Here is a 27,162-nt window from a genome sequence, read left to right on the forward strand (position 1 = left end):
CATGATGTCAGGAGTTCAAGACCAGCCTGGCCAACATGGTGAAACCCTGTCTTTACTAAAAATTAAAAAATTAGCTGGGCATGGTGGCGCGTGCCTGTAATCCCAGCTACTCGGGAGGCTGAGTCAGGATAATTGCTTGAACTGGGAATGGGAGGTAGAGGTTGCAGTGAGCCAAAATTGTGCCACTGCACTTCAGCCTGGGCTACAGAGTGAGACTCCATCTCAAAAAAAAAAAAAAAGAAAAGAAAAAAAAAAAAGTTGCTGGGCCCTGTGGCTCACGCCTGTAATCCCAGCACTTTGGGAGGCCAGGCGGGCAGATCACGAGGTCAAGAGATGGAGACCATCCTGGCCAACATGGTGAAACCCTGCCTCTACTAAAAATACAAAAATTAGCTGGGCGTGGTTGCATGTGCCTGTAGTCCCGGCCACTCAGGAGGCTGAGGCAGGAGAATTGCTTGAACCCGGGAGCGGGAGGTTGCAGTGAGCCGAGATTGCACCACTGCACTCCAGCCTGGAGCCTGATGACAGAGCAAGACTCTGTCTTTAGCGAGAGAGGAAAAAAAAAAAAGACCTGGGAGCAATAGAAAAGACAACGTCGGAGTTATAGTAAGAGGTGTGGAGACCAAAGTTTTATCATAGAACAGGTTGTAAATGATTCTAATCAGACTTAATGTATGGTTAATGTTAAATGCTGACAGGTATAATGAGGGGCGTATGACTCCCACATCCAGTCATGGCCTGAACCGGCCTCTCAGGTTAAATTTTATGGGTCCTGGCTGGGTGCAGTGGCTCACGCCTGTAATCCCAGCAGTTTAGGAGGCCAAGGTGGGCAGATCACTTGAGGCCAGGAGTTTGAGACCACCCTGGCCAACATGATAAAATCCTGTCTCTACTAAAAATACAAAAATCAGCCGGGTGTGGTGATACATGCCTGTGATCCCAGCTACTTGGGAGGCTGAGGTAGGAAAGTCACTTGAACCCGGGAGGTGGAGGATGCAGTGAGCCAAGATTGGGCTACTGAACTCCAGCCTGGGCAACCCTGTGTCAAAAAAAAAATTTTTTTTTGGCCAAGGGAAAAAAGACGGAAGTCCCTTTGACAGCTGGGTAGGAAGGGCTCCCTGGCAGAACATCTGACAGCCTGCACACTAGGAGGAATATGCACTGGGGTGGAGCTGTAGGAAGTTAGTGCCCTTTGCAGGGAAGGAGCCTGGCCTCTCTCTCCTCTTCTGGGATTCAATCTGAGGCGCCGGGAGCACACTAGACTAGCAGGACTCTGGCTTTGCAGAGTCCCTGTTTCCCCTTTTTTCCTTTTCGCCCAATCCCATTTTTCTCACTTTTCAAATTGTCTGTGAGCCTAATATTTCATGGTCGTGTGACAAGGACCCCACTGTAGCTGAACTAAGGGAAAGTCCTACAGCACATTCAGATGGTTGGGTGGGGGGCTTCGAATTTTATTTATGGTTCACACCATCCTTAGATTGATCCCTGAGGAGAGAAGATGACTGAATTAGACTAAATTAACTAGATGTGTCCAGTAGGGATGCTCTTAATTTCTCAATCACAGAGTGAAGAGTTGGGGGGAAAAGATAACAATGTATTGAATATCAAGAACTACACTAGATGTTTTATGCACTTTATTTTAGTTGATCCCTAAAGCAACTTTGTGAGACTCTGTTGCACAGCTGAAGAAAAAAGGCTTAGGTTTCAACCCTTAGCAACATCACACAGTTCATACAGCTGAAACTGAACCCAAAGCAGGCTAGATCCAAACCCTCTTCTTAACATCCTACCATGCTGGCTAAATGGACAAGAGAAGAGACAGTAAGAGTATAGCCACCTCAAGCTCTTTATTTAGAAAAAGCCAGAAAGCCTCTGGTAGTTCTAGGAGAGATGGGGACAGAGTGAAGGTGAGTGTACATACAATTGGGCCATTACTGATAGAGCAGGTGCCTTCCCACCCGGCCCTTCTCACTTACATCTGCCCCACCCACACAGCGTCCCCTGCAGGCAGGTTCTCTCTGTGGTCTGGGGCAGCCACCTCGCCACCCTTAGGAGGCTTATGAGAGTCATGCAGTTCTGCACTAGATAATTGACAGTGTTGGTCCCAGCTGGAGAATCTTACCATAAATGCTAAAAGTGGGATTGCTGGAGCCAGACCAATTTGTATTAGAATCCCAGATCTGCTACCAATTAGCTAAGCTTGGGAAGTTATCTAATCTTTCTTTGCCTCAGTTTCCTCATCTGTACAACAGGGGTAATAATAATTCATAGGACTATGTGGTAGGATTCACTGAGTTAACACTGAGAAAGCTTTTAGAACAGTGCTTGGCAAGTACAGTGTGGAACACTCAGTCAATGTTTATTATTATCATTATATAGACAGCGAGACTGAGGCCTAGCAAAACAGTGTAACTTGTCGAGAGAGACACATTTAGCAAAGCTGGGACCAGAACCAGTTCTTCTGTCTCTTTCTTCTTCTTCTTTTTAAATTCAGTCTCCATAGAGACTGTCAAAAATTGCCAGTGCTGACGATATTTCAAGTCGCCATGGCGGGGTATTGGGAAGAGTTTTGAATTAGCAATAATCGTGCCTCTGATAAACCTCATTGGCTACTATACTGCCACTGCGCAAAGCTGAGTTCTTCTCTTATTTCGTTTTATTTTTAGATATAGGGTCTCACTATATTGTTCAGGCTAGTGTCAAACTGCTGGGCTCATGTGATCCTCCTGCCTTGGCCTCCCAAAGTGCTGGGATCACATGTGTGAACCACTATGCCTGGCTGCCTCTTAATCCAATATATGTGCATATACTTGGTTAAATATTTTAACAGTGAAGATAAAGATTACTGATTTTTAAATTCATTCATACTTTGAAAGTAATGTCAGCCACTTTCATATTTGCTCATACCTGTAATCCCAGCACTTTGGGAAACTGAGGCAGGAGGATAACTTGAGCCCAGAAGTTCAGGACCAGCCTGGGAAACATACGGAGACCTCATCTCTACAAAAAAAAAAAAAAAAAAATTAGGTGGGCATGGTGGCACATGTCCACAGTCCTACTTGGGAGGCTTGCTTGAGCCTGGAAGGTCACGGCTGCAGTGAGTCATGATCCCACCATTATACTCCAGCTTAGGTGACAGTGAGACTCTGTCTCTTAAAAAAAAAGTAGTGAGTTCTCCCACAGTTTGAAGCTGAAAACTGTCACCTTATTAATTCATTTAAAAAACTGTGATTAAAAAACAAGCTGTCATTAGCAAGGCTAGAATTGTTTTGAAGCAGCTCAGTGCTACTACTGGGCTGGGAAAGAGATTATCAAGTTCTGTAAGTGATAATAACTGCTGGCCATTATCACTTTTAGTTGTAATTATGTAATTGTCTGGAGTGTTTCAGAAATGTATCTAATTTTGGTTGTAAACTTAAAGAGATAAACCAACCGTAAAAATTGCGTAGCTAAGTATAAAACCCAATTCTTTGTAATTGGGAGGTGGCCAATCTGGAATATTTTTATAGAAGAGCAGTTTTATGATAGGGTTTCAGTTACATTATAGGAAAGAGGTTAGAGCGTTGGCAGTGGGGGTTCTTAGAGCTCTTTAAAAATTTTGTGTGCAGAGATAGATATTTAATGAATCCCCAACTGTGGGGACATTCATGCAGCCTATGAATGTTCACTGTGGCTTCCACACTGGAGATTCAAAGACTTAGGTCCTACCCCAGGGCTGTGGGTAATTGACACTATGGCTCTCCATGGTGACCAAATGATGGAGGCACCAAACCATGGAGGCCTCATTCACATCCGGGAGCAAGAAAGCCTTCTTGGAGATGATGCTTCTGGAGTGGAGTCGTTAAGGAGCTATTGGTTTTTCTGAGGTACAGAATTTGGAGAATAAAATCTTCCAGGTAAAGAAGGGGCAAAGACAAGCTGCAAGACGCACAATGCTCACTTAGTCAAGTAAAAATAATAGTAGGCAGTGTGTTTGTGAAAATTAACTTGTGGCTAAGCACGATGGCTCCCACCTGTAATCCCAGCACTTTGGGAGGGTAAGGCGTGTGGATCACTTGAGGTCGGAGTTGGAGACCAGCTTGGCCAACATGGCAAAAGCCAGTCTCTACTGAAAATACAAAAATGGCCAGGCATGGTGGTGTGCACTATTCAGGAGGCTATTCGGGAGGCTGAGGCAGAAGAATTGCTTGAACCCAGAGGCGGAAGCTGCAGTGAGTCAAGATCACACCACTGCACTCCAGCCTGGATGACAGAGTGAGATTCTATCTCAAAAACAACAACAACAAATAAAAGAAAAATCAACTTGTAGTAATAATAGCTAACATTTGAGTTTTGTGTGTTTTCAGTATATTTGTGGTATCTCAGTTAATCCTTGTAAAAGTCACATTAGGTAGAGACAGTTATTATCCCCATTTTCAGAGAAATTGAAGCACAGTAACTTGTCAGTAACTGTCCCCAAATCTCACTGCCAGGGAGAGCCAGGATGGAAACCCAGGTAGCCTGCTGAGTGCCTGACTCTGTATGAGCTCACAAGGAAAACATCTACCTAGTAACTAGGTAGTTTGGTTTGGAGCTACCTAGTAACCCACATTATCGGCTGGATCTTACCCAGTCCTCAAACAAGATGAGATCAGTTTTAACCTCTAATCCTGTGACTTGTGAAAAGTTCAGTGCCTTCCTGGGTGTTTCTGTGAATTACCAGAGGCTTATCCATTTGTTTCATTTCCAGTGGTTCACACACACTGTGTAGCATTTCTGAGCTATTTTCTGTCTCCATCCTGTCCTGATGATGGCCCAGTTGTAGGCACAGCATCCTCTCCCTGATTTAGCCTCTTTTCCCTTTCCCAAAACCATGTATTCACTGGCTGGAGATTTGGGGGACTGCTATGACCAGTGGGTACCTGTTGACTGTAACATGGAACTGCCCTACCCTCTCACAAAAAAGATCAGGTGTGAAAAGGAAGTGTAATCTCCTACAGCTAAAGTATTATACTTCCACTATGTTTATATGTCTGTTACCTAAAACTTGTGATTTCAACTACATTAATCTACAGTGAATCCCTTTTATATTACATATTACTAGTTATAACTTAAGAGTTGTCTGTGGCTTTCTATTCCTGCATCACAAATCTACCTAGATGACTTTGGGCAAGTCACTTAAACCCTCCTAGTGAGAATGACAGCGTTCCTCACATTACCATCATGAGCATGAAACAAAGTGCACAGCACGGTGTCTGGATGCAGTCAGGGCTCAGTAAGTGTTAGCAATTATTTATTTCCCTGGTTAACCAAAAGCTGCTTATAGTTTGGTATGGCCAACACATGGGAGGTAGGCTGGTGGTGGTGGGAAAGGCTGGAAGTGGAGAGTGGCGAGGTAAGCAGTGACCAGATCAGGACTTCGCATGTCATTACCAAGAGGATAGACTTTATCCTCTCCGTCATAGTTTCTGAAGCCATTTCTAATGGGAGACAAGTGTGATCTTCTATCTATAAGAGTGAGACTATGGCCCAAGAAGCCCTCTGAAAACATTGTTTTATTTCCTGTTTTAACTTAAAAAAAAAAAACCAAAAAACCCACAGCAATTGTGCGTTCTATTTCATAGCATGTTCAGTGGCAAGGAGATGGTCTTCATAGGTCAATCCTTGGTTGAATAAGTATAAAATGGATGGCATTTAGAAAGTCTCAATTCACATCAGAAAAAAACATTTCCACTGGGTGCAATGGCTTATGCTTGCAATCCTAAGCACTTTGGGAGGCCAAGACGATTGGATTGCTTGAGCCCAGGGGTTCAAGACCAGCTTGGGCAACGTGGTGAAACCTTATCTCTACTAAAAATACAAAAATTAGTTGGGTGTGATGGTGCATGCCTATAATTCCAGCTACTCAGGAGGCTAACACAGAAGAGTCTCTTGAACCAGGGAGGTTGATGCTGTATTGAGCCAAGATCACACCACTATGGCCTGGGGACAGAGTGAGACCTTGCCTATAGAAAAAAAGAAAAAAAAAGAAAAAACCATTTCCAAACACTTAAGCCAACTTTTTTTTTTTTTTTTTTTTGACAGACTCTCACTATCACCCAGGGTGGAATGCAGTACAGTGGCACCATCTTGGTTCACTGTAACCATCCCCTGGGTTCAAGCGATTCTCCTGCCTCAGTCTCCTGAGTAGCTGGGACTACAGGTGAATGCCACCATGCCCAGCTTATTTTTTTGTATTTTTAGCAGAGACAGGGTTTTGCCATGTTGGCCGGGCTGGTCTCAAACTCCTGACCTCAGGTGATCCACCCACCTCAGCCTCCCAAAGTGCTGGGATTGCAGGTGTGAGCTACTGCACCTGGCCTGAACCAACTTTTTGAGATGTCTAAATTTCAATATCATGATATCTTAAAGATGAGAAACACTTTTCTTTTTTTGAGATAGGGTCTCCCTCTGTCACTAAGGCTGGAGTGCAGCAACACAATTTCAGCTCACTGCAACCTCGACCTGCTGGGTTCAAGTGATCCTCCCACCTCGGCCACCCAAGTAGCTGGGACTACAGGTGCGTACCACCATGCCTAGCTAATTTGTTGTAGAGATGGGGTTTTACCATGTTGCCCAGGCTGGTCTTGAACGTCTCAGTTCAAGTGATCCTCCCTCCTGAGCCTCCTAAAGTTGTGGGATTATGAGTGTGAGCCATTATGCCCAGCTGAGAAACACTTCTAAAAACCAAATACATATCATTGACTAATATACTAAATTATATAATACTTTATTTTAGGGTTTAAAAAATATCCTGGACTTTGGAAAATACATAAAGCAAAAAGAGGATGGAACAGACTTGGACTCTGCTAACACTGAAACTCAAGTCAAGTTGTAAACTGAGAACGTGTTGGAACTAGGAATTGCCCATAGTCTTCACAGGTGAGTATGATGGATTAATGAACGGAAGTCCAGGAAACATTTTTTACCTTCTCCTCAGTCCTTCACGCCCTGACTGAAGTCAAACATTCTGAGCTCAACTCCTGTGATCACTGTAACCATTTAACAGCTGTAACCATTTAAGCTGTTAGCAGGTTTCCTCTGGAAAGGAAGTGGGGTCAGATCTTCAAAAGCTAGGAGAGTCAAGGGAGCAGAGACGGTCTGTCCTGTTTCAGGGCTAGCCTTTCTTTCATGAGGTCTCTAAAATTTTCCAGTTATAAAAAATCCTACTCTCTTACCAAGAATTAACTCAATGTATTTTGGAGAAAAACTAACCCCACACATTTTTCCATTGCATCGGTATTTTGTTGAAGTGACAAGTTTTTTTTTTTTTTTTTTAATACCAACTACAAACGAATGTGCAGAAACTGGCAAGCGAAACACAGAAATAGGAAAATCAAACCAGAAAAAAAAAACTTTTTTAAGTCCAGGAGACATGCAAGCAATTTGATAACCCACAGAGTATCCTTTTCATGTTTATAGGGCAAGACCCATGGACCAAACTTTAATTTTGGTAGTGCTCTGTAAAAATTACACGAGAGCCTGTTAAACCAAAATGCTGCTTGAAAATGTTATCTTTGGTGATATGTCACTGATGCTGGATTTTTAAACCGCCTATCTTAAACACATGACTCATGTAGAGATTGTATTTTGTCATAAGACTTCCTACTTCCTATTTGTGCTTAGTCTGTTTCATAGCTTATAGCAATTATTATGGGACCATAGATGGAGTTAAAATGTAACCAAAAAGTATTATTCTATGAATATATTAAAGTTTAGCATAAAAAATAGCTTATAAGACTCTTGTTACTCCAAATTAGTATTTAACATCTGACATGGACCAAAAAAATGACACATCAAAACAGAAATATAGCTAGGTAGTCACATAATTTGTAACATCTATCTTTATTAGTATATGTATGTGTATAATTTTTTTTTTTTTTTTTTTTTTAACAAACAGGGTCTCGCTCTGTCACCCAGGCTGGAGTGCGGTGGTGCAGTCTCAGCTTACTGCAACCTCTGCCTTCCAGGCTTAAGTGATTTCCAGCCTCAGCCTCCCGAGTAACTGGGACTACAGACGCTCCACCATGCCTGGCTAATTTTTGTATTTTTTGTAGAGATGGGGTTTCACCACTGTTACCCAGGCTGAGCTCAACTCCTGAGCTCAAAGTGATCCATCTGCCTCAGTCTCCCAAAGTTTTGGGATTACAAGCTCAGTATTTACTAGTATATCCTATTTACAACTATATATATATATATTTTTTTTTTAAGATGGGGTTTTTCACCATGTTAGCCAGGATGGTCTCAATCTCCTGACCTTGTGATCCACCTCCCAAAGTGCTGGGATTACATGTGTGAGCCACCGTGTCCAGCCAACTATATTTTATTACTTGTTTCTAAATATTACTGTCTTTTGCTAGGAAACTTAAAACCTTAAAGAATATCATTTGTGAGCTCCCAGTTGGCACAAATTACATAAGGTACTCTACACATATTTTTATTTTCTTAACTTTTTGTTATAACAAGTGAAAAATCTGAAAATCAATTGAACAGGCTTTTATGTTGAAAAGTATACTTAAACGATGCTGGTGATCATGGTGTTCTAGTAAAAGTGCTTTGCGAGCATATGGCACATGAATATTTGAAATCTTGCTACTGTTTTCTTATATTCTGCCCTGAACCCAAAGGAAGATTAAAAAGAAAAAAAAGGTAAAAGTAAGAAAGAACCTGTGGTGACTCAGGTGGCTTCAGATATACCAGTCACAAAAACTTGCAAGCAGGCTCTAGAAGACCTCACTGAATCCTTATGTTATAGTCTTAAACAGTCTACACCAGGGGTTGGTAAATGTTTCCTATAAAGCACCAGATAGTAAATATTTTATGGTACTAGGCAACTCTCCACAGTAGCATGGAAGCAGCCATAGACGATATGTAACTGAATGAGTGTGTTGTGTTCCACTAGTACTTTATAGATACAGAAATTCACTTAAAGTCCATATAATTTTCACATGCCATTAAATATTATTATGGTTTTTTGTTTTTTTTTTTTGGGAGGGGGATACAGGGTCTGTCACCCAGGCTAGAGAGCAGTGGCACCCTCATGGCTCACTGCAGCCTAGACCTTCTGAGCTCAAGCAATCCTCCCATCTCTCAGCTTCCCGAGTATCTGGGACCATAGGCATGTGCCACCATGCCCAGTTAGTATTTGTATTTTTTGTAGAGATGAGGTTTCACCATGTTGCCAAGGCTGGTCTTGAACTCCTAGGTTTAAGCAATCCACCTGCCTTGGCCTCCCAAAGTGTTAGGATTACAGGCATGAGCCACTGCACCCAGCGATTTATTTTTAATAAATGTAAAAATCATTCTTAGCTCTTAGGCCAAATAAAACAGACTTGCAGGCCAGATTTGGCCTGGGAGGTGTAGTGTGGACTGGTCAGGTTCTTACTCAGACTTCCCTGTGGGCCTCACCAGTCTATTTTACAGTGGCTGCTTTCCTTCCTTTCTGCCACTGTTGATGGGACTGGAGAGACATTGCATGGGACTCATATCAAAAGAGAAAGATCTTTTAATAAATCTTTCCATACTATCTAGAAGATTTTTTTCAGTTTTATTTCTTAAACATCTAAGAGGAGATTATAAAATGACATTATAAAACTAGATAGGTTATAATAGATTTTCTTTTGTTTTTTAAGAACAATGTTTTTAGGCCTACTAACATTACTTAATAAAAAGAGCAGATATTTAAGGGACTGTACATTTTTATTTAATAAACCACATGGCAAAACAACACTTTAATAAATGTATAGGAAATTACAATTTGAAAGTTGCAAATACAGTACATATATATATTTATATTTATACTTTGATCTTAATTAACATGGATACACCCCAGCTTCAAAATCTTTCTAAAATCAACCATATGCAAAATACTTGGTTTCTAAAAGGACATATTATAAAGTATATACAGTTTTTTTAGCTGTGATATGGCGTATTTAATAACATGTATTTATTTAGAGAAGCATGAACTTTCCAAATATACAGTATCTTCCAGGCAGAAAGATGACATACTGGCACATTTCAATTTTGTGTTGCAGTTATTTCAGAATATACTAAATTGCACTATTTAAATGGACACTGTCATAGATTTAATTGGGGAAGTCTCCATAAATGTTTTCCAATTTTATAAAAAATCAAATTGGTCCTCAATGATTAGAAGAGCAGGTTAAACCCTTTATAAGTGAGAACTGAATCACTGGCTGGCCCGAGTACACACATATAATTCACTACTGAGGAACTCCCACAACACTGTCTTCTACTTTGAGTGCTCCCATGAACATCACAAATAATATACCTGACTGGCAATCAGTAAAACAAATCTTAAGCCCTGGCTGTCAAGATTCACATGACATATCTGGAGTTAGGGTTTGCAAAGGTATTTTGGCTACAGAGCTATTAAGCTTCATAAATTATTTAGAGATCAGACTTGCCTCCCCGCTCAACATAGCATATAGTGATGTGTGACTGTTCATTTATGACTAATACCCAACTGGCTCATGAGCTTGGCCTGGTTCAAAGACAAACTGAACCAAATGAACTAATCTTGTATCTAGGAAACACTCTAACTTTAAATTTGCTATATACAATTCAGAGCCAACAGCAAAATTTTCCTAAAAAACTCATTTCAAAGGGGCTCATGTTCTGTAAGAATACATTATGTTGAACTAATTAACATAAATGCATAAAAGGAAAATAAATTTAGCTAACTGTGCTTCAGAATCAAATGATTAAGGTTACAAAAGCTGTGAGAGTGGCTGTTTGAGAAACATGACCCAGAGTGTTCTTAGCAATGATGTTTACTGGTGGTTGTGCAGCGTCGTGTCTGTCTACCACACTTACTCTACTGCAGTCCAGTGTGCAGAGAAATCTGAATCGGGAACAACCAGCCATTTTAAAAAGGTTCTTTCCTACCTGGAAATACATTTCTAACTGGTGCCTTGTCTCTGAAAGATGATTTTCCTCACATTAAAATGAGAGAGAAGCTCACATGTCTGATCTTGACTATGTCTATTCTGAAAGTCTACCAAAGACAAACACTGTCAGGTGGAACACCTGGGTTCAAGAGGAACACTAAGTCTCCTAAGAGCAAGAAACTCAGTTTTAGAGAATGGAAATAAAGCACCCAAAGTTGAGAAGAAAACAGTAAAATGAGAAACCCAGTGATGTCAGTGGTAAAAACACTGATGGGAACTCTAAGTTGTGAAAAATCTGCACTCACATTACATAAGGCATAGCTAATGGAAATGTATGCAGGAATTACAATAGCTTCCAGTTCCCATTATGTTTCTAAGGCAGCATAACTGTTAGTGGAATAATAGGTCTTTTCCTGAAACAGGTCAAAAGGCTGCATCTGGCCACAGTTGTGAAACACAGGTTTATGTATGTTATTTGTAAATATTAATTTAAATATATCACACCAAAATACTGCCAAGTTTTTATGTTGTGGTCGTCTGTGGTCCTGTCATAATCTGTTTTCCCAGGGCAAAATTAACAATGCTGTGTTCATCCAACTCAGCCACTGCTTTTCTTTCTTTCTTTTTTTTTTTACTAGATTGTCTCCACTTTGTTGTGAGACAGCCACTGCTTTTCACAGGGCATCGAGCTCTTCGATAGCTCAGCTGAGAAGTGTAACGCATGGCTGTGGCTCAACAAGTGAAGGACAGACCAAACACTCTGTCAAAAGTCGTTTAGTCCGTGGTCCTTTTCTGCTAAGTTAACGTCCTTTTCTGTTGGTTTTGTTAAGTTATAAAAAGTGAAATCTATCAATTCTCAAATCTCATAGACTCAGTAAGGTACAGATACAAAATATGTAGTTCTTGCTACAAAAAAAAGCACAGGAAACTTTATGTGTACCTCACTTTAAGCAGAACACAACAGTTAAGATTAACAAAAGTTTTCATGGCCAGGTGGGGTGGCTCACACCTATAATCCCAGCACTTTGGGAGGCCTAGGTGGGAGGATTTCTTGAGCCCAGGAGTTCAAGACCAGCCTGGGCAACATAGGAAGATCCAATCTCATTAAAAAAAAAAAAAAAAAGAAAGAAAGAAAGAAAAAAAGATTTACAAAAGTTTTCAGTGTTTCTGTATTTTACAAAAGGATTTTTTTGGCTGGGTGCAGTGGTTCATGCCTGTAATCCCAGCATTTTGGGAGGCTGAGGCAGGCAGATCACTTGAGCTCAGGAGTTTAAGACCAGCCTGGGCAACATAGCGAAACCCTGTGTCTACCAAAAATACAAAAAATTAGCCGGGTGTTTGCTGGTGCATGTCTGTGGTCCCAGCTACTTGGGAGGCTGAGATGGGAGGACCACTTGAACCTGGGAGACGGAGGCTGCAGTGAACCGAAATTGTGCCACTGCATTCCAGCCTGGGTGACAGTGAGACACCATCTTAAAAGAAAAAAATTCAATCTGCCAATTAATTTTAGCTTGTTTTATCAAACACAATTTTTTTTCTTTCTTAAGACTGATTCTCACTCTTGTTGCCCAGGCTGGAGTGCAATGACTCGATCTCGGCTCACTGCAAACTCCGCCTCCCAGATTCAAGTGATTCTCCTGCCTCAGCCTCCCCCGTAGCTGGGATTACAGGTGCCTGTCACCACTCCAAGCTAATTTTTTGTATTTTTAGTGGAGACGGGGTTTCACTATGTTGGTCAGGCTAGTCTCGAACTCCTGACCTCAGGCATCGCCTCAGCCTCCCAAGGTGCTAGGATTACAGGTGTGAACAACCACACCTGGCTTATCAAATACATTTTTAAGGAACAGGTTGATATGAAAAGCCAGATACCTCTCCATAAGATAACAGAAAATGAAACACCGCATATTCTCACTCATAGGCGGGTGATGAAAAATGAGAACACATGGACACAGAGAGGGGAGTACTAAACACTGGGGTCTATAGGGGGAAAAGGGGAGGGCCAGTGGGAGGGGGAGGTGGGGAGGGATTGCCAGGGGAGAAATACCAAATGTGGGTGAAGGGGAGAAAGCAAACAAAACACACTGCCCTGTGTGTACCTATGCAACTGTATTGCATGCTCTGCACATGTACCCCAAAACCTAAAATGCAATTAAAAAAAAAAAAAGAAAACAATATAGGAAATCCAAAAAAAAAAAAAAAAAGATAAAGAAACGTTTAAAAGAAACAAGCTCAATAGATATGAAAAATGATTAGGGTATGATGAATTTTTTTTCCTTTTTAATTGCCAGATACTCAAAGTCCATAAATATGTCTCATTTATTCTAACTTGCTTTCTATATGTAACAACATTTTGATTTAAATAGTTTATATGTTCCTGAAATTTTTGAGAAATTCAAGTCATTATTTTAAATGACTTCACAATAGGAATCCCATCATGTAAATTTTCTTTTCCTTTTTTTTGTTTGAGACAGGGTCTCATTTTGTTGCTCAGGCTGGAGTGCAATGGTGTGGACACAGCTCACTGCAGCCTCAACCTCCTAGGCTTAAGCACTTCTGCCACAGCCTTACAAGTAGCTGATACTACTGGTGTGCACCACCAGGCCTGGTTAATTTTTATATTTTTGTAGAGACAGTGTCTCCCCATGTTGCCAGACTGGTCTTGAACTCTTGGCCTCCCAGCTTGGCCTCTCCAAATGCTGGGATTAGAGGCATGATCCACTGTGTCTGGCCACAAAAATTTTCAGTTCAATTCAACAAATGCCTACTGGGTTTCATTAGTGGGACCATCAATCCTTTTATTGACACAATTAACTCCCAACAATCTTATAGTAAATTTGGGGTTTCTTATGTTAGGTTTACTTATAGTAAGGTACTTGGTAAGAAGATGAAATGTCTCCTATTCTTCATTTATATTATAAGTCATTGGCATGCCTATCTAGAATTTCAACTCACAATTTGCCTGGTACATTGTTACTCTACTCTGATTCTTAGAGGAGCCTAAGAACCATATCCATTCTTGGTATAAGAAACTGTCACGTAGAAAAGGGACTCCAAATGTGCATAAAAGGTAATCTTAAAAGCAATGGCTGTGAAATGAAACATGACCTGTCAAGCTGCCTCTTTAACAGAGGTATTTACAAATAAGTTTGCATTCAGTTTGGAAACCTCTATGTTTAGTTTCCCTGCAACACAGATTTAATGTCCATCCATATCTAGTGCTTTGCTTTAAAATTAAACACATACAGGCCAGGTGTGGTGGCTCATGCTGTAATCCCAGCACTTTGGAAGGTGGGTGGATCACCTGAAGACAGAAGTTCAAGACCAGACAGGCCAACATGGCAAAATCCCATCTCTACTAAAAATACAAAAAAATGAGCTGGGGTGGTGGCACATACCTGTAGTCCCAGCTAGTTGGGAGGCTGAGGCAGAAGAATCACTTGAACCCAGGAGGCAGAGGTTGCAGTGAGCAGAGGTCACGCCACTGCACTCCAGCTTGGATGACAGAGTGAGACTGTCTCAAAAACGAAAACAAAACCACACACATACATAAGGTCAAAATTACATTTCTGTTTTCTCAAAGTAATATCCTCCCCAACCCCTTGGGCATTTCTGCTATGGTATTATTGGAAACCCTCAAAATTGAATTTTAGGATTTCTGGAGTCCATAGAGAATCCCTAATCCATATCATAAAACATCAAATGTATCATAAAACATAACCCTCTTCCCCTCTTACGGATGAGGAAAAAAAAAACATAACCCATATCATAAAACATAAAATTCTCTCTGGAGTAATGTTGTTACTATATGTGAAAGGTGGGAATTATAAACTGAACCCTCTACACAGATGACTTGGTGTGGAGGCAGGAACCAACGTACGACGCTTTTTGTACCAACTGTTGGCAGTTCTTAAAGGGACAGAAGATTATTGTTTACATTTTGCAATCTCTTGCTTTTTTAAGACAATTCCATGAATGATGAAAGTGATGTCGGGAAGACATAAACCTGAAACTCCAACCCCCATCCTCGTTCCTTTATCTCATTTTAAATCATCAAGTAGTAATTTGAGTTTAAGACTAACATTAGCCATTCAGAATACTGAAAGTGTTTCCTAAATCATTTAATGACAGTGACCACAATATGTAAAGATTTGGTTCTAAGATTACAAATAATCAAAAATGTTAACTTTGAGATTCAAAACCCTGTAGCATCTGCAAAAGGCTGTTTATAAAGTATAACCATAACAGTATCATTAAGACTTATTCATGAAAAAAAATTTCTGAAACACTTAGGAATACATGCTTATTCCACTTTCAGGATAACTACTAGTAATTTCTGAAATCTGTTGGGTAGTAATTTCTGTAAAAAGAAAGCAGCAATTCCAGAAGCTGGGTGTCAAGATTATTATATATAATTTAAAAAATTCAGTTTTCCAGCACTGGCTTAATATAAAATAGCCTTACAAAGTTGTTTTTTTTTTTTGAGATGGAGTCTGGCTCTGTCGCCAGGCTAGAGTGCAGTGGTTTGATCTTGGCTCACTGCAACCTCCACCTCCTGGGTTCAAGTGATTCTCCTGCCTCAGCCTCCCAAGTAGCCACCAAACCCAGCTAATTTTTTTTGTATTTTTAGTAGAGACGGGGTTTCACTGTGTTGGCCAGGCTAGTCTTGAACTCCTGACCTCGTGATCCACCTGCCTCGGCCTCCCACAGTGCTGGGATTACAAGCGTGAGCCACAGCACCTGGCCCTCAAAAAGTATTTTTAAATGAAAATAATGAATTCTTGATGCTTCCTTTAAGACATGTACTCTGTCAAATGAAGTATAATCTTGGATTGTCTTCTATGAGGTATGTGTAGAGTCACGTCTCATTCTGTAAACAGTGTTTGGGAAACCTCTTCATCTGAAAATTATGGCAAAGTCTCATTTTCCCATGAAACAGAGACTAGCACTGTCAGGCTGGGGTGACTGTAATTGAGAGACTTTTGCTTGATATGGACACAGCTGTCAGGGATTCCATGTTCTCATTTAGGTTTGCGTTTATTGCTCTTAAGTCTGTGACTGCAGGATAAATAAGGCAGGAGTCCCCAAAATATATATAGTTAGGGACTAGAACTCTGACAATTCGCACAAGTTCTGTCCACTTCTTGCCTGTAACTCTGAAGCTGAATAGTACATCTATACATGCCAAATGTGTTCAATAATAAATGGTTTGCTTTGGATTGTACTTCTTCCCATTTAGATGAACTTCCAGGAACTGCAATGTCAAGAAAATATCATTACTATTCATTGTACAGTTACACCTCAAATAAGATATAGAAAAAAAACAACCTAAATATATTGGGAATGTATTTTTATCAGCCTCACTTCTATCCTCTCTAAGCTATTCTGTTAGAGAAGTATGTCAATTTATAAATTCTTAATGGCTTCTCATTATTCTAACCTCTCCAGTCTACTCTCAGGCAGAGAAAGAATACCAGACAGCAATAACCTGTCATTAAAAGATCTTATGCACATTAAAAGTAAACCTCATGCATGTATTATTTTGATTAAAAAACATCAATAACATCAATCTGTAAGATAAGAAATAACAAGGTAAAAATCTAGCTTTTCCTATGTAGAAAAGAGCATGGGAAATATTCTTTTTTTTTTTTTTTTCCTTGAGATGGAGTTTCACTTTTGTTGCCCAGGCTGGAGTGCAATGGATCCATCTTAGCTCACTGCAGCCTCTGCATCCTGGGTTCAAGAGATTCTCCTGCCTCAGCCTACCAAGTAGCTGGGATTACAGGCACATGTCATCACACCTGGCTAATTTTTGTATTTTTAGGAGAGACAGAGTTTCAACATGTTGGTCAGGGTGGTCTTGAACTCCTGACCTCAGGTGATCCACTTACCTCAGCCTCCAAAAGTGCTGGGATTACAGGCATGAGCCACTGTACCTGGCTGAGAAAAACTCTTAATACCTTTAATCTGAAGGTTAAAATCAATTTGTAATATCTTACCTTAAAGAGATAGAAAATTATTGTTCTGGGTTGGGTGCAGTGGCTCACGCCTATAATCCCAGCACTTTGGGAGGTGGGCATATCACAAGGTCAAGAGATTGAGACCAGCCTGGCCAACATGGTGAAACCCTGTCTCTACTAAAAATATAAAAATTAGCTGGGCATGGTGGCGGGAGCCTGTAATCCCAGCTACTCGGGAGGCTGAGGCAGAAGAATTGCTTTAACCTGGGAGGCGCAGGTTGCAGTGAACTGAGATCACGCCATTGCACTCCATCCTGGGCGTCACAGCAAGACAGTCTCGAAAAAAGTTACTGTTCTGGTATCAAGACTGACCTGCAACTTACCCTTTAAAGAGACCCATCCCTCCCTTAAAACAAATCTTTTCAGTGAATAAGTCTTCCTACGTAATTATACACATGGATGTTTAGTTTCAAAGACAGAACTCCACCAAACCCCAGGCCCACATTTACTATCTGCAACATACTTAGCTGTATGTGAACTATGGCAGTAGATTTTCCTGAAGTGAGAGACCAGATATTTAAATCTTCTACTGAATATACATCTTCTATTTTCATCAAGGCTTCTTTGATATAGTCTACATTCAAATGGCTTGGCACACCTATTAGGAATATATAATTTATAAGTAAAATTTCTTTAGGAAAAAGTGACCTTTTACATTACCTATATTTCACAAAGAAAACAAATGACTTTGCTAAATTCAGTTTAAACAAATACTTTAAATTATTAATACTTTGAGAAAGCCATGTACATATATATTTTTATTAAAAATGTAAAATATATACAAGAGGGTAATACATATTTTAAAAACATATTCATTCTCACTAAGAAGAAATGGCAATCAAACCAAAATACTTCATTAACAGATAAGCTAGGATAGACAAAAAAAAAAAAAAAAAGGAAAGAGAAAAACATAGTGATGATAAACCTATTGCTGAGAACTTTTGTTTTCATGTTTACACATATCACTAAGGGAAGGGTGCAGTGAATACAACAAAGTCACAAGTTAAGTGGGAATTCAGGAATTCCTCCTAGAGTTGCATTTTTGTCCCAGTGTATGGTTTATTAGCAACACGACCTTAACCAAAGTATGTTATCCCTCTGAACCTCAATTTTCTTATCTGTAAATGGAGATAATTTGCCACATTATCTGCCTTACCTACTTTGCTTAGCTATTATAAGCATCAAATGGGTAAGAGATGGGGAAGTGCATTGATCCTTATATGCTATATACATGTAAGGTACTGTTGTATAGCCTAATAGGTATTAGTAGAAAGCAAAAGATGTAATTCCTATTCAGAATGTCCCCTGACTCCTAATCTGCTTTAGGGAAGTGATAAACTCATAATAAAGATATTAGTGAGATCTTACCTTCTAGTATTATAACTACTGTATCCCATATGATTCGAAATGTTGTAAAAGCCACAAGTAATGAAAATACATATGTACAGATGGGATCAGCAATCTTGTATTCTGGCTGAAGAGTAACAGATAAAAATTTATGTTTAAATATAGAAAGACATAAAACAGACTACAAAGCAAAAATAGGAATATTGATTTTCTTTAGCAGGACTATAGAATAACTTTAAAAGTTGGATATTGTAATTGAGAAGCATCTTTATCCTAGACATTTACATTACTTGCCTCGTGAGACCTATTTCCAGAAATGTAATCACTTGTTCTATTGTTCCCTGTGCTATCTCTAAATCTTCTAGAATATCAGAGCTGGAAAGAATTGTGTGTGTGTGTGTGTGTGTCTATTTCTTGCTAAGAAGTGCGTGTGTATGTATTTCTTGCTACGTTGCCTACGTGTGTGTGTATTTCTTGCTAAGAAGTGTGTGTGTATGTATTTCTTGCTATGTTGCCTATGCTGGTCTTGAACTCCTGGGCTCAAGTAATCCTCCAGCCTCAGCTGGGATCATAGGTACAGCTCTGTACCCAGCTCTGGAAAAAGTTTTAGCAGCCACTAGTCTAAGCCCCTTGTAATGAAGAAACTCAAGTTTCGAGTTGAGGTACTTGCTCTCCTGATCAAAGCACTAACGGCAGAGCCAAAACTAGAACCAACCCAGATCTCTGGATTTTTAGTTCAGAGCACATTTCACTACCTAGCAATTCAATCACGAGGCTTAAAATTGAGTTATCTGGGCAAGTATGGTGGCTCATGCCGTAATCTCAGCACTCTGGGAGGCTGAGGTGAGTGGATCTCTTGAGCTCAGGAGTTCGAGACCAGCTTGGCCAACATGGCGAAACCTTGTCTCTACTAAAAATACAAAAATCAGCTGGGCATGGTGGCGTGTGCTTCTAATCTCAGCTACTTGGGAGGCTGGGGCATGAAAATCACTTGAGCCTGAAAGGCAGAGGCTGCAGTGACCCAAGACTGCGCCACTGCACTCCAGCCTGGGCGACAGACTGAGACTCTGTCTCAAAAGAAGAAGAAGAAAAAAAGAAAATTTGTTATTCAGTGAAGGCACTACAAAAGCCAAATACAGATAAGTTACACTGTGAGGTGATATAAATTTGTTTAGTGCTAGCAAAAGAACTTTAATAACGGTCAAGTAAACTTACATCAATGTAAAATGAATAGAACTGGCATTAGTGTCCAGTATACTAATAAAAGACAATCAGCCTTAGTTGTCATGTTGAAATTAAATACATTTTAAAATAGAAAAATCAGCAATCATATTACCTTAAATCGTATGATGTATGCAGCTATTAGCACACCAACACTCTGTACCAAATCCCCCAAAGCATGTACAAATGCAGCTCTCACTGCCAGGCTATCCTGCCCATGGTTGCGTTCATACCCAGAACCTATGGCAGGAGGATTTGAAGGCCGGGAGTGGGAATGGGAGTGATGGTGACCAGACTGGTTCAACAGAAACCCCATTCTGTTAAAAACAAAAGAAAACGTTATTATTTTTCCTAATATTGACAAAAACATTTGTTACTAGTCAGACACTAATGAGGTAACATGGAACTCACTTTTTAAATAAATTTGGAGTACCTATTATTTATCAGGTACTGTTCTAGGTCAAAATGGTAATAAGATAGACGTATCCCTAGCCCCACAGAGCTTATGTTTAGCAGAGAAGGCAGAGAAGCCAACAAATAAATACATAATGTATAGCCAGGCAATGTGAAATGCTCTGGAGAAACATAAAGCATTTTAAGGGGATGGAGATGATGGGCAGAGTGGTAGGGGAAGGGTTCTTAGATTTTTTTCTGAGCAGATACCTGAAGGAGATCAGAAAGCAAGTGGTGGAAGAGGGTTCTAGGCAGAAGAAAAGCAAAGCAAAGGCCCTAACGTGAAAATGTGCTCCTTGTACTTCAAAAAGAAAGACAGCCACTGTGGTCAGAATAAAGTGAGCAGAAGTGCTAAGAGATGAGTTGTAGAGTTATGCAGTCTTATTAACAATGCTACAGCAAAAATTTGATTTCATTCTAAGTACAAATAGAAGCCACTAGGGCAGATTGGTAAACTGTGGCTGGCAGATGATATTTGGCTCACTGATTTTTTTTTTTACATAAAAAAAAACACAGCCATGTTCATTTGTTTACATTCTAAGTGTGGTTGCTTTTATTTTATAACAACAGTGTTTAGTAGTTTTGAAAGAGAATAGACAGGAGGAAGGGGAGGGAAATAAGAAAAATAAAAAATAAAAAAAAGAGAGAATATATACATCTCAAAGCTTAAAATGTTGACTAGCCTTTTACAGAAAAAAATTGCTAACCCTAGTCTAAATGATTATAATTTCTTTTTTTTGTTTGTTTTTGAGACACGATCTCTCTCTGTTTCCCAGGCTGGAGAGCAGTGGCCCAATTGTAACTCAATGCAGTCTTGATCTCCTGTGCTTAAGTGACATTCCCACTTCAGCCTCCCAAGTAGCTGGGACCACAGGTACGGGCCACCGTGCCCAGCTAATTTTTATTTTTAGTAGACATATGGCTTCACTATGTTAGGCCATGCTGTCTTGAACTCCTGAGCTTAAGTGATCCTCCCACCCTGGCTTTCCAAAGTGTGGGATTATAGGTGTAAACCACTGTACCTGGCCTAAGTTGAACTTTTCAAAGTTTCTTCCCTAAAAAGTTTTGAGGGAAAAAAATTGATAGTTTAAGAAAAAAAAGTCTAGTTAACATAAAAGTATTCTAAAAGTTAAACAACAACAAAAAACTTTGTCCTTCTTAAATTCATGATTTTGACTCAATCTCCAATATACCTGGAGAAAATTAGAGGAATTTATAATGTCCAAAGTGTTTCATTTATAAGAAAAATTAATGACCTATTTAAAATATCAAAATATCACTGCACATTACTAAATGCATATGCAATAGTCTCTGAGTTCAAAGTACTTGGAAATATTAATGTGAAAAAAACAGAGCTTACATTACATTAACTGCAACTCCAACAGCTGCGGTGATGAGCATTATATCTCCATTTATTTCATAGTTCATATGGATAGTTCTTTGCACAGCTTCATATAGGAGGAATCCCATAAGTATATACACCAACAGCACACTAATCATAGCTGACAAAACCTCTAGAGGGAAAAACATATGTAAGAAATACATTTTCAGTATGGTTATTATACTTCAGCCAATGAAATATTACAGTCTTTTATATTCTTTCCTCTAAGGAGATAAAAGTCATATAATTTTTGTCACGGCATTTTTCTTTCTTTTTTTTTTTTTAAGACAGAATCTCCCTCTGTCACCTAGGCTGGAGTACAGTGGCACAATCTTGGCTTATTGCAACCTCTGCCTTCCAGATTTAAGCAATTCTCCGCTTCAGTCCCCCAAGTAGCTGGGATTACAGGCATGCACCACCATGCCTGGCTAATTTTTTGTATTTTTAGTAGAGGTGGGGTTTCATCATCTTGGCCAGGCTGGTCTTGAACTCCTGACCTAGTGATCCACCCAACTCAGCCTCCCAAAGTGCTGGGATTACAGGCGTGAGTCACTGTGCCCAGCCTTGTCACGTCATTTTTCTTATTTTTTTGAGACAGGGTCTCACTCTGTCACCCAGGCTGGAGTGCAGTGGCCTGATCATGATCATGGTTCACTGCAGCCTTGATCTCCCATCTCAGACTCCAAGTAGGCTCAAGTGATCCTCCCATCTCAGCTTCCAAGTAGCTGGTACTATAGGCACATGCCATCACACCTGGCTAATCATTTTTCTTATTTAAAAAGTGTTTAGCATGTATAGAAAAAAAGTGTTTAGCAGCTTGACTGATCTGGATCCTCCACTAACTTACCCTTACCTCTCCCTATCCTCCACTCATCTCTCTCCAGAGTCAAATTATGTATATTTACAGATCATTATGTATATTTTTACCATGCAAGGTAAAAAATGACAGAATGAGAACAAAGATTTGTAATATATGTGACCACAGACTAATTTCTTGATATTAAAAAGTACACTCAAATGCCAGTAATAGGCCAGGTGTGGTGGCTCATGCCTGTAATCCCCCAACACTTTGGGAGGCTGAGACGGAAGGATCACTTGATACCATGAATTTGAGATCAGCCTGGGCAACATGGTGAGACTCCATATCTCTTTGTTTTTTCCTTCCCTTCATGTTAAATGGATAATGTGCCAATGTTGTAACAAGTTTCCAGGGTGGCACATCTCACACATGTATGTGAATACCCAATTATCAAACTTACGAACTACAAGAGGATCAAGACTCTTATCTCTAAAAAAATATTAAAAATTAGCTGGACATGGTGGTGAGTGCATGTAGTCCCAGCTACTTGGGGGGCTGAGGTGGGAGGATTGTTTAATCCCAGGAGGTTGAGGCTGCAGTGAACTGTGTGCTTACTGGACTCCAGTCTGGTCTCCAGAGTAAGACCCTGTCTCAAAAAAGAAGAAAAGAAAAAGAAATAAATCAATTAAAAAATGGCTAAAGGACATAAATCGTAATTCACAGTAAACAGAAATGGCCAAATCCTTAATATATCATAATAAATGAAATTCAAATAGGAATAAGATTTATTTCCTCCTACTAAATTGGCAAATATTTTTGAAAATCAAAAGTTTGATAATAGCCAGAGATAGCAAGGATCTACTGGTGGAAGTATCAAATAGTATTATCTTTTTGGAGAGCCAACTGGTAAAACTAATCAAAACTTAAAACATATACATTCCTTCATCTAACAGTTCTACCTCTAGGACTCTACTTGATAGAAACACCTCCATGTGTGCAAAGATATGTACAGTATTTTCACTGTAGTATTGCCTATAGTATCCAAAAAAATATCTGGAGACATCCTACATGTCCACTAAAGAGGAACTTCATAAGTTATATACATATGTAGTGGGGATACCACACAGACATTTATTTTCAAAAAAAGGAAAAAAGTCAAGTAAATTGATAATCACAAGGAAGTATTACGTTTGGAAAGTGGTACTAGAAGTTTAGGGGATTTATTTTTCACTGTATTCTTTTAGGTAATATTTGAAGTGTTTTAAGTTTTTATCATAAATGCATATTACCTTTAGACTAAAAAAACTTTTTTAAGGCATTCAAATATTCATGCCTTCATGAAGGCTATTCATTAAATGTTGTATATAATAGCAAGTTATTGGAAACAACCAAAAAAAGTGATTAGTAGGGACCTTGTAACATGGAATACCATGCATGTAAAAGAATAAAAAAGCTTATTCTGGTAAGGAATAATGCCCCACACATAACATGATGTGGAAAAAAGCAAAGTACACAACTGTGTATGATATGTTACCATTTGTGTTAAAAAAAATAATATAAAAATAATCACCTGTTAATGCAATCTCTAGAAGCATTACACAAAATATTCATAAAAATGTGGTTATCAGCTGGGTGCAGTGGCTCATGCCTGTAATCCCAGCACTTTGGGAGGCCGAGGTGGGTGGATCATGAGGTCAGGAGAGCGAGACCATCCTGGCCAACATGGTGAAACCCTGTCTCTACTAAAAATACAAAAATTAGCTGGGCATGGTGGCATGAGACAGTAGTCCCAGCTTCTCAGGAGGCTAAGGCAGGAGAATTGCTTGAACCTGGGAGGCAAAGGTTGCAGTGAGCCGAGACTGTGCCACTGCACTGTAACCTGGGTGACGGAGTGAGATTCTTTAACAACAACAACAACAAACAACCTGGTTATCTCGGGTAAGGACAACTGGTGGCTGGGAGACAGGGATGACCTTGCCCTATATATGCATTTGTATCATCTGAATTTTCTACCATGTAAATATAAAGCAAAATAATTTTAAATCTTTTCAAAATAACAAAAAGAGCAATGTGAAGTATATTTAAAAACAATTAATGTTATTACATGAAACAAGCGTTGACCCTCAAACAATAAAAGCAAGAAAATAAAGAAAAATTTTTCTTTAGAGAAACCTGACATTAATCCTCTTACACTTTTACACATTAATCCTTTTACACAATTAATATTGCATAGTGTAAATATGTCCTATGCAATATTTCAGACATATTAGGTATCTTGTGAATATGTTAAATCTGACAAACCCCACACTCCAGTGATTTTACTAAACCACTTAAAAATCACCTTTTTGTCAATCCTCAGATAAGGCAAACTTACATTCAAGATAAAGTGAAATCAAAGTCAAACAAAAGGCATGAATGGAGCTCCTTGCCAGAAGGACTCCCACCCTTACAAGGCCCACTCTACTCTGGCAGCCTATAGCTGAAAAGCCACAGTTTTCACCGACATAAGCAGACAAGAGATTCTAATGCCTGCCTAAAGTTAACTGTAATGGAATTCAGCTGATTCCTAGAAACTCCCGAAATGTCATATTCAGATACTGCTATCAGTGATGTCTCTTTTCCAGTCATTAATAATGAGTGTGCCTCATTAATAAAGAATGAGGTCCCCTTGGTGAAAAGCAAAGATATCGATCTGTTATCTTTTATTCTAATCACCTGCCAAAATGTCTTCTAGGATAGATTAGTAACAAATGCAAAAGGGAAAAAAAAGAAAGTAAACTTTAAAGTAGACTTTTAGGGCTGAGATTTATAATTGGAAGTATAAAGCACAATCAATACTATCTAAAAATTCTAAGAGCAGAAATATAATCATTAATTCTGATAAAAAGCTCTTGTTTGAATACATTACACTTTAGTGAAATACCATAAATAGGACTAACTTAGGGTTCAAAAATTTTTTCTTCATAATATTCTGAACATGATGGAATGCAGATAAAAATAGGCAAGATTCAGCTCCTTCCCTCTCCCCCATTTAAGAGAGAGGGAAGCTCTGGCCAGGCGCATGTGGTGGATCCTAATCCCAGCACTTTGGGAGGCTGAGACAAGCAGGTCACAAGGTCAGGAGATTGAGAAAGAGGGAGAAGCTTTCAATCAACAACCAAATTATGACCTGCTCCAATTTTCTCATTCTTCCTCTGGGTTGGTCTTTGGTCACATAACTTACAATAAAGTTTTCCAAGACAAAAGAAGTACATATCAGATGACTATTTCATTTTCTTAAAGGAAACTCAGAAACTTTCACAATTAAAATCCTCAATTTCTGTGAAAGTTACCACCCCATTAGCTTTAGGTAAACTTTTTTTTTTTGGTAGTTTCTTCCTCTTTAAATTTTATTTATTTATTTATTTTAGTATTTTTTTATTTGTAAACTTTTTTTTTTTTTAAATAATAGAGACAAGGTATCACTATTTTGGCTAGGTTGGTCTTAACCCCCTTCCCTCAAGCAATCCTCCCACGTCAGCCACTTTATGTGAACTTGAATGGTCCTATTTCAATCTAAATGGAAATTTAGCATTTGAAAGTCTTGAAAACAGGCCTTCATGGAAGAAATATATTGTTGGAAAAAAAGAAAAATAAAAAAATAAGTCTTGAAAAGTGGCAGGGTGTGGTAGCTCATGCCTATAATCCCAGCACTTCAGGAGGCTGAGCAGGGCAGATTGCTTGAGCTAAGAAGTTTGAGACCAGCCTGGGCAACATGGTGAAATCCTGTCTCTAATTAATAAATAAATAAATACAAACTAGGTCTGGTAGCACATACCTATAGTTCCAGCTACTCAGGAGGCTGAGGTAGGAGGATTGCTTGAGCCCAGGAGGTCAAGGCTGTAGTGAGCCTTGATTCATGACACTGCACTTCAGCCTGGGCAACAGAGCAAGATCCTGTCTCAGAAAAAAAAAAAAGCTTTTTATGAAAATACTACAAAACTCATTAATACAGTTATTTTGTTTTGTTTCGAGACGGAGTCTCTCTCTGCCATCCCGGCTGGAGTTCAGTGTCGAGATCTCAGCTCACTGCAAACTCTGCCTCCCAGTTTCAAGCGATTCTCCTGCCTCAGCCTCCCGAATAGCTAGAATTACAGGCGCATGCCACCAGGCCCAGCTATTTTTTTTTTTTTTTTTGCATTTTTAGTAGAGATGGTGTTTCACTATGTTGGCCAGGGTAGTTTCAAACTCCTGACCTCAGGTGATCCGCCCACCGTGGCCTCCCAAAGTGCTGGGATTACAGGCATGAACAACTGCAACAAGCCTAATATAGTTTTAAAAATACATTTTGCCAGCTAACTACACACATACATAATTAAATCACTCCACCTGGCTGCACTGTAGCATGAGAGGAGGGAGTAAGATGATTTTGAATATATGTATTTAATACAAGATCACAGGTCTTTTCATTTAGCTGAAATACAAGCAAATGTTTATGGTCGATGATCTAATAAAAACTAAAATACATCCTGAATTTCATATATAGAGAATAAACAGTTTGAATGGCTAATAAATGCTAAAAGGAAAAATTAAATGGGAGAAAACATAGATGATTATCAAGTTTTGATAGTACTATAAAATATGAAAATGGTTTACTACATATTTTAAAACATCAATAAACTGCCCAAACTAGGAGTTTTCAAGGCTCACATGAAAAACACTGGAGCCCCTCTCTGTCATCCTCTGTAATCCCAGCACTTTGGGAGGCTGAGGTGGGTGGATCACCTGAGGTTGGCAGTTTGAGACCAGCCTGACCAACATGGAGAAACCCTGTCTCTACTAAAAATACAAAATTAGCTGAGGATGGTGGTGCATGTCTGTAATCCCAGCTACTCGGGAGGCTGAGGCAGGAAATCGGAGGTTGCAGTGAGCCTAGATTGCGCCATTGCATTCCAGCTTGGGCGACAAGAGTGAGACTCCATCTCAAAAAAAAAAAAAAGGTCTACAATCAATGCTCACACCTGTAATCCAAGCACT

At 39.5% G+C, this 27,162-nt stretch overlaps 2 protein-coding genes and 2 non-coding genes across 7 annotated transcripts in view; 1 reads left to right on the forward strand and 3 right to left on the reverse strand.

Annotated features, from left to right (window-relative positions):
* SLC30A4-AS1 (SLC30A4 antisense RNA 1) overlaps positions 1-12,078 on the forward strand; it is a 49,192-nt gene extending 37,114 nt beyond the window's left edge. Inside the window, exons 5-6 of one of the 3 annotated variants that reach the window (XM_078334169.1) lie at positions 6,758-6,900; positions 7,919-12,078. In XM_078334169.1, the coding sequence (XP_078190295.1) occupies positions 6,758-6,856 (99 nt within the window). In that variant the 3' untranslated portion in view covers positions 6,857-6,900; positions 7,919-12,078. The other 2 variants (XM_078334168.1, XR_013520961.1) reach the window with 2 other exon arrangements.
* Positions 2,495-2,635, reverse strand: LOC118145200 (U4 spliceosomal RNA). The gene has a single exon (XR_004730331.1). It is a non-coding gene; the product is annotated as a U4 spliceosomal RNA (small nuclear RNA).
* SLC30A4 (solute carrier family 30 member 4) overlaps positions 9,699-27,162 on the reverse strand; it is a 34,000-nt gene continuing 16,536 nt past the window's right edge. The window contains exons 4-9 of one of the 2 annotated variants that reach the window (XR_013520960.1): positions 25,964-26,082; positions 21,327-21,480; positions 19,629-19,830; positions 18,314-18,419; positions 17,409-17,543; positions 9,699-16,179 (exon numbers count right to left, since the gene is read on the reverse strand). Coding sequence is in view for 1 of the 2 variants with exons in the window: in XM_002753423.6 (XP_002753469.1) it covers positions 16,025-16,179; positions 17,409-17,543; positions 18,314-18,419; positions 19,629-19,830; positions 21,327-21,480 (752 nt within the window). In the remaining variant the exon portion in view is untranslated. The remainder of the gene's footprint in view (positions 16,180-17,408; positions 17,544-18,313; positions 18,420-19,628; positions 19,831-21,326; positions 21,481-25,963; positions 26,083-27,162) is intronic. The other variant, XM_002753423.6, reaches the window with a different exon arrangement.
* Positions 22,518-22,621, reverse strand: LOC118145425 (small nucleolar RNA U13). The gene has a single exon (XR_004730540.1). It is a non-coding gene; the product is annotated as a small nucleolar RNA U13 (small nucleolar RNA).

This window comes from Callithrix jacchus, chromosome 8 (assembly GCF_049354715.1).
Source record: "Callithrix jacchus isolate 240 chromosome 8, calJac240_pri, whole genome shotgun sequence".
In the NCBI taxonomy this organism is placed as follows: domain Eukaryota; kingdom Metazoa; phylum Chordata; class Mammalia; order Primates; family Cebidae; genus Callithrix; species Callithrix jacchus.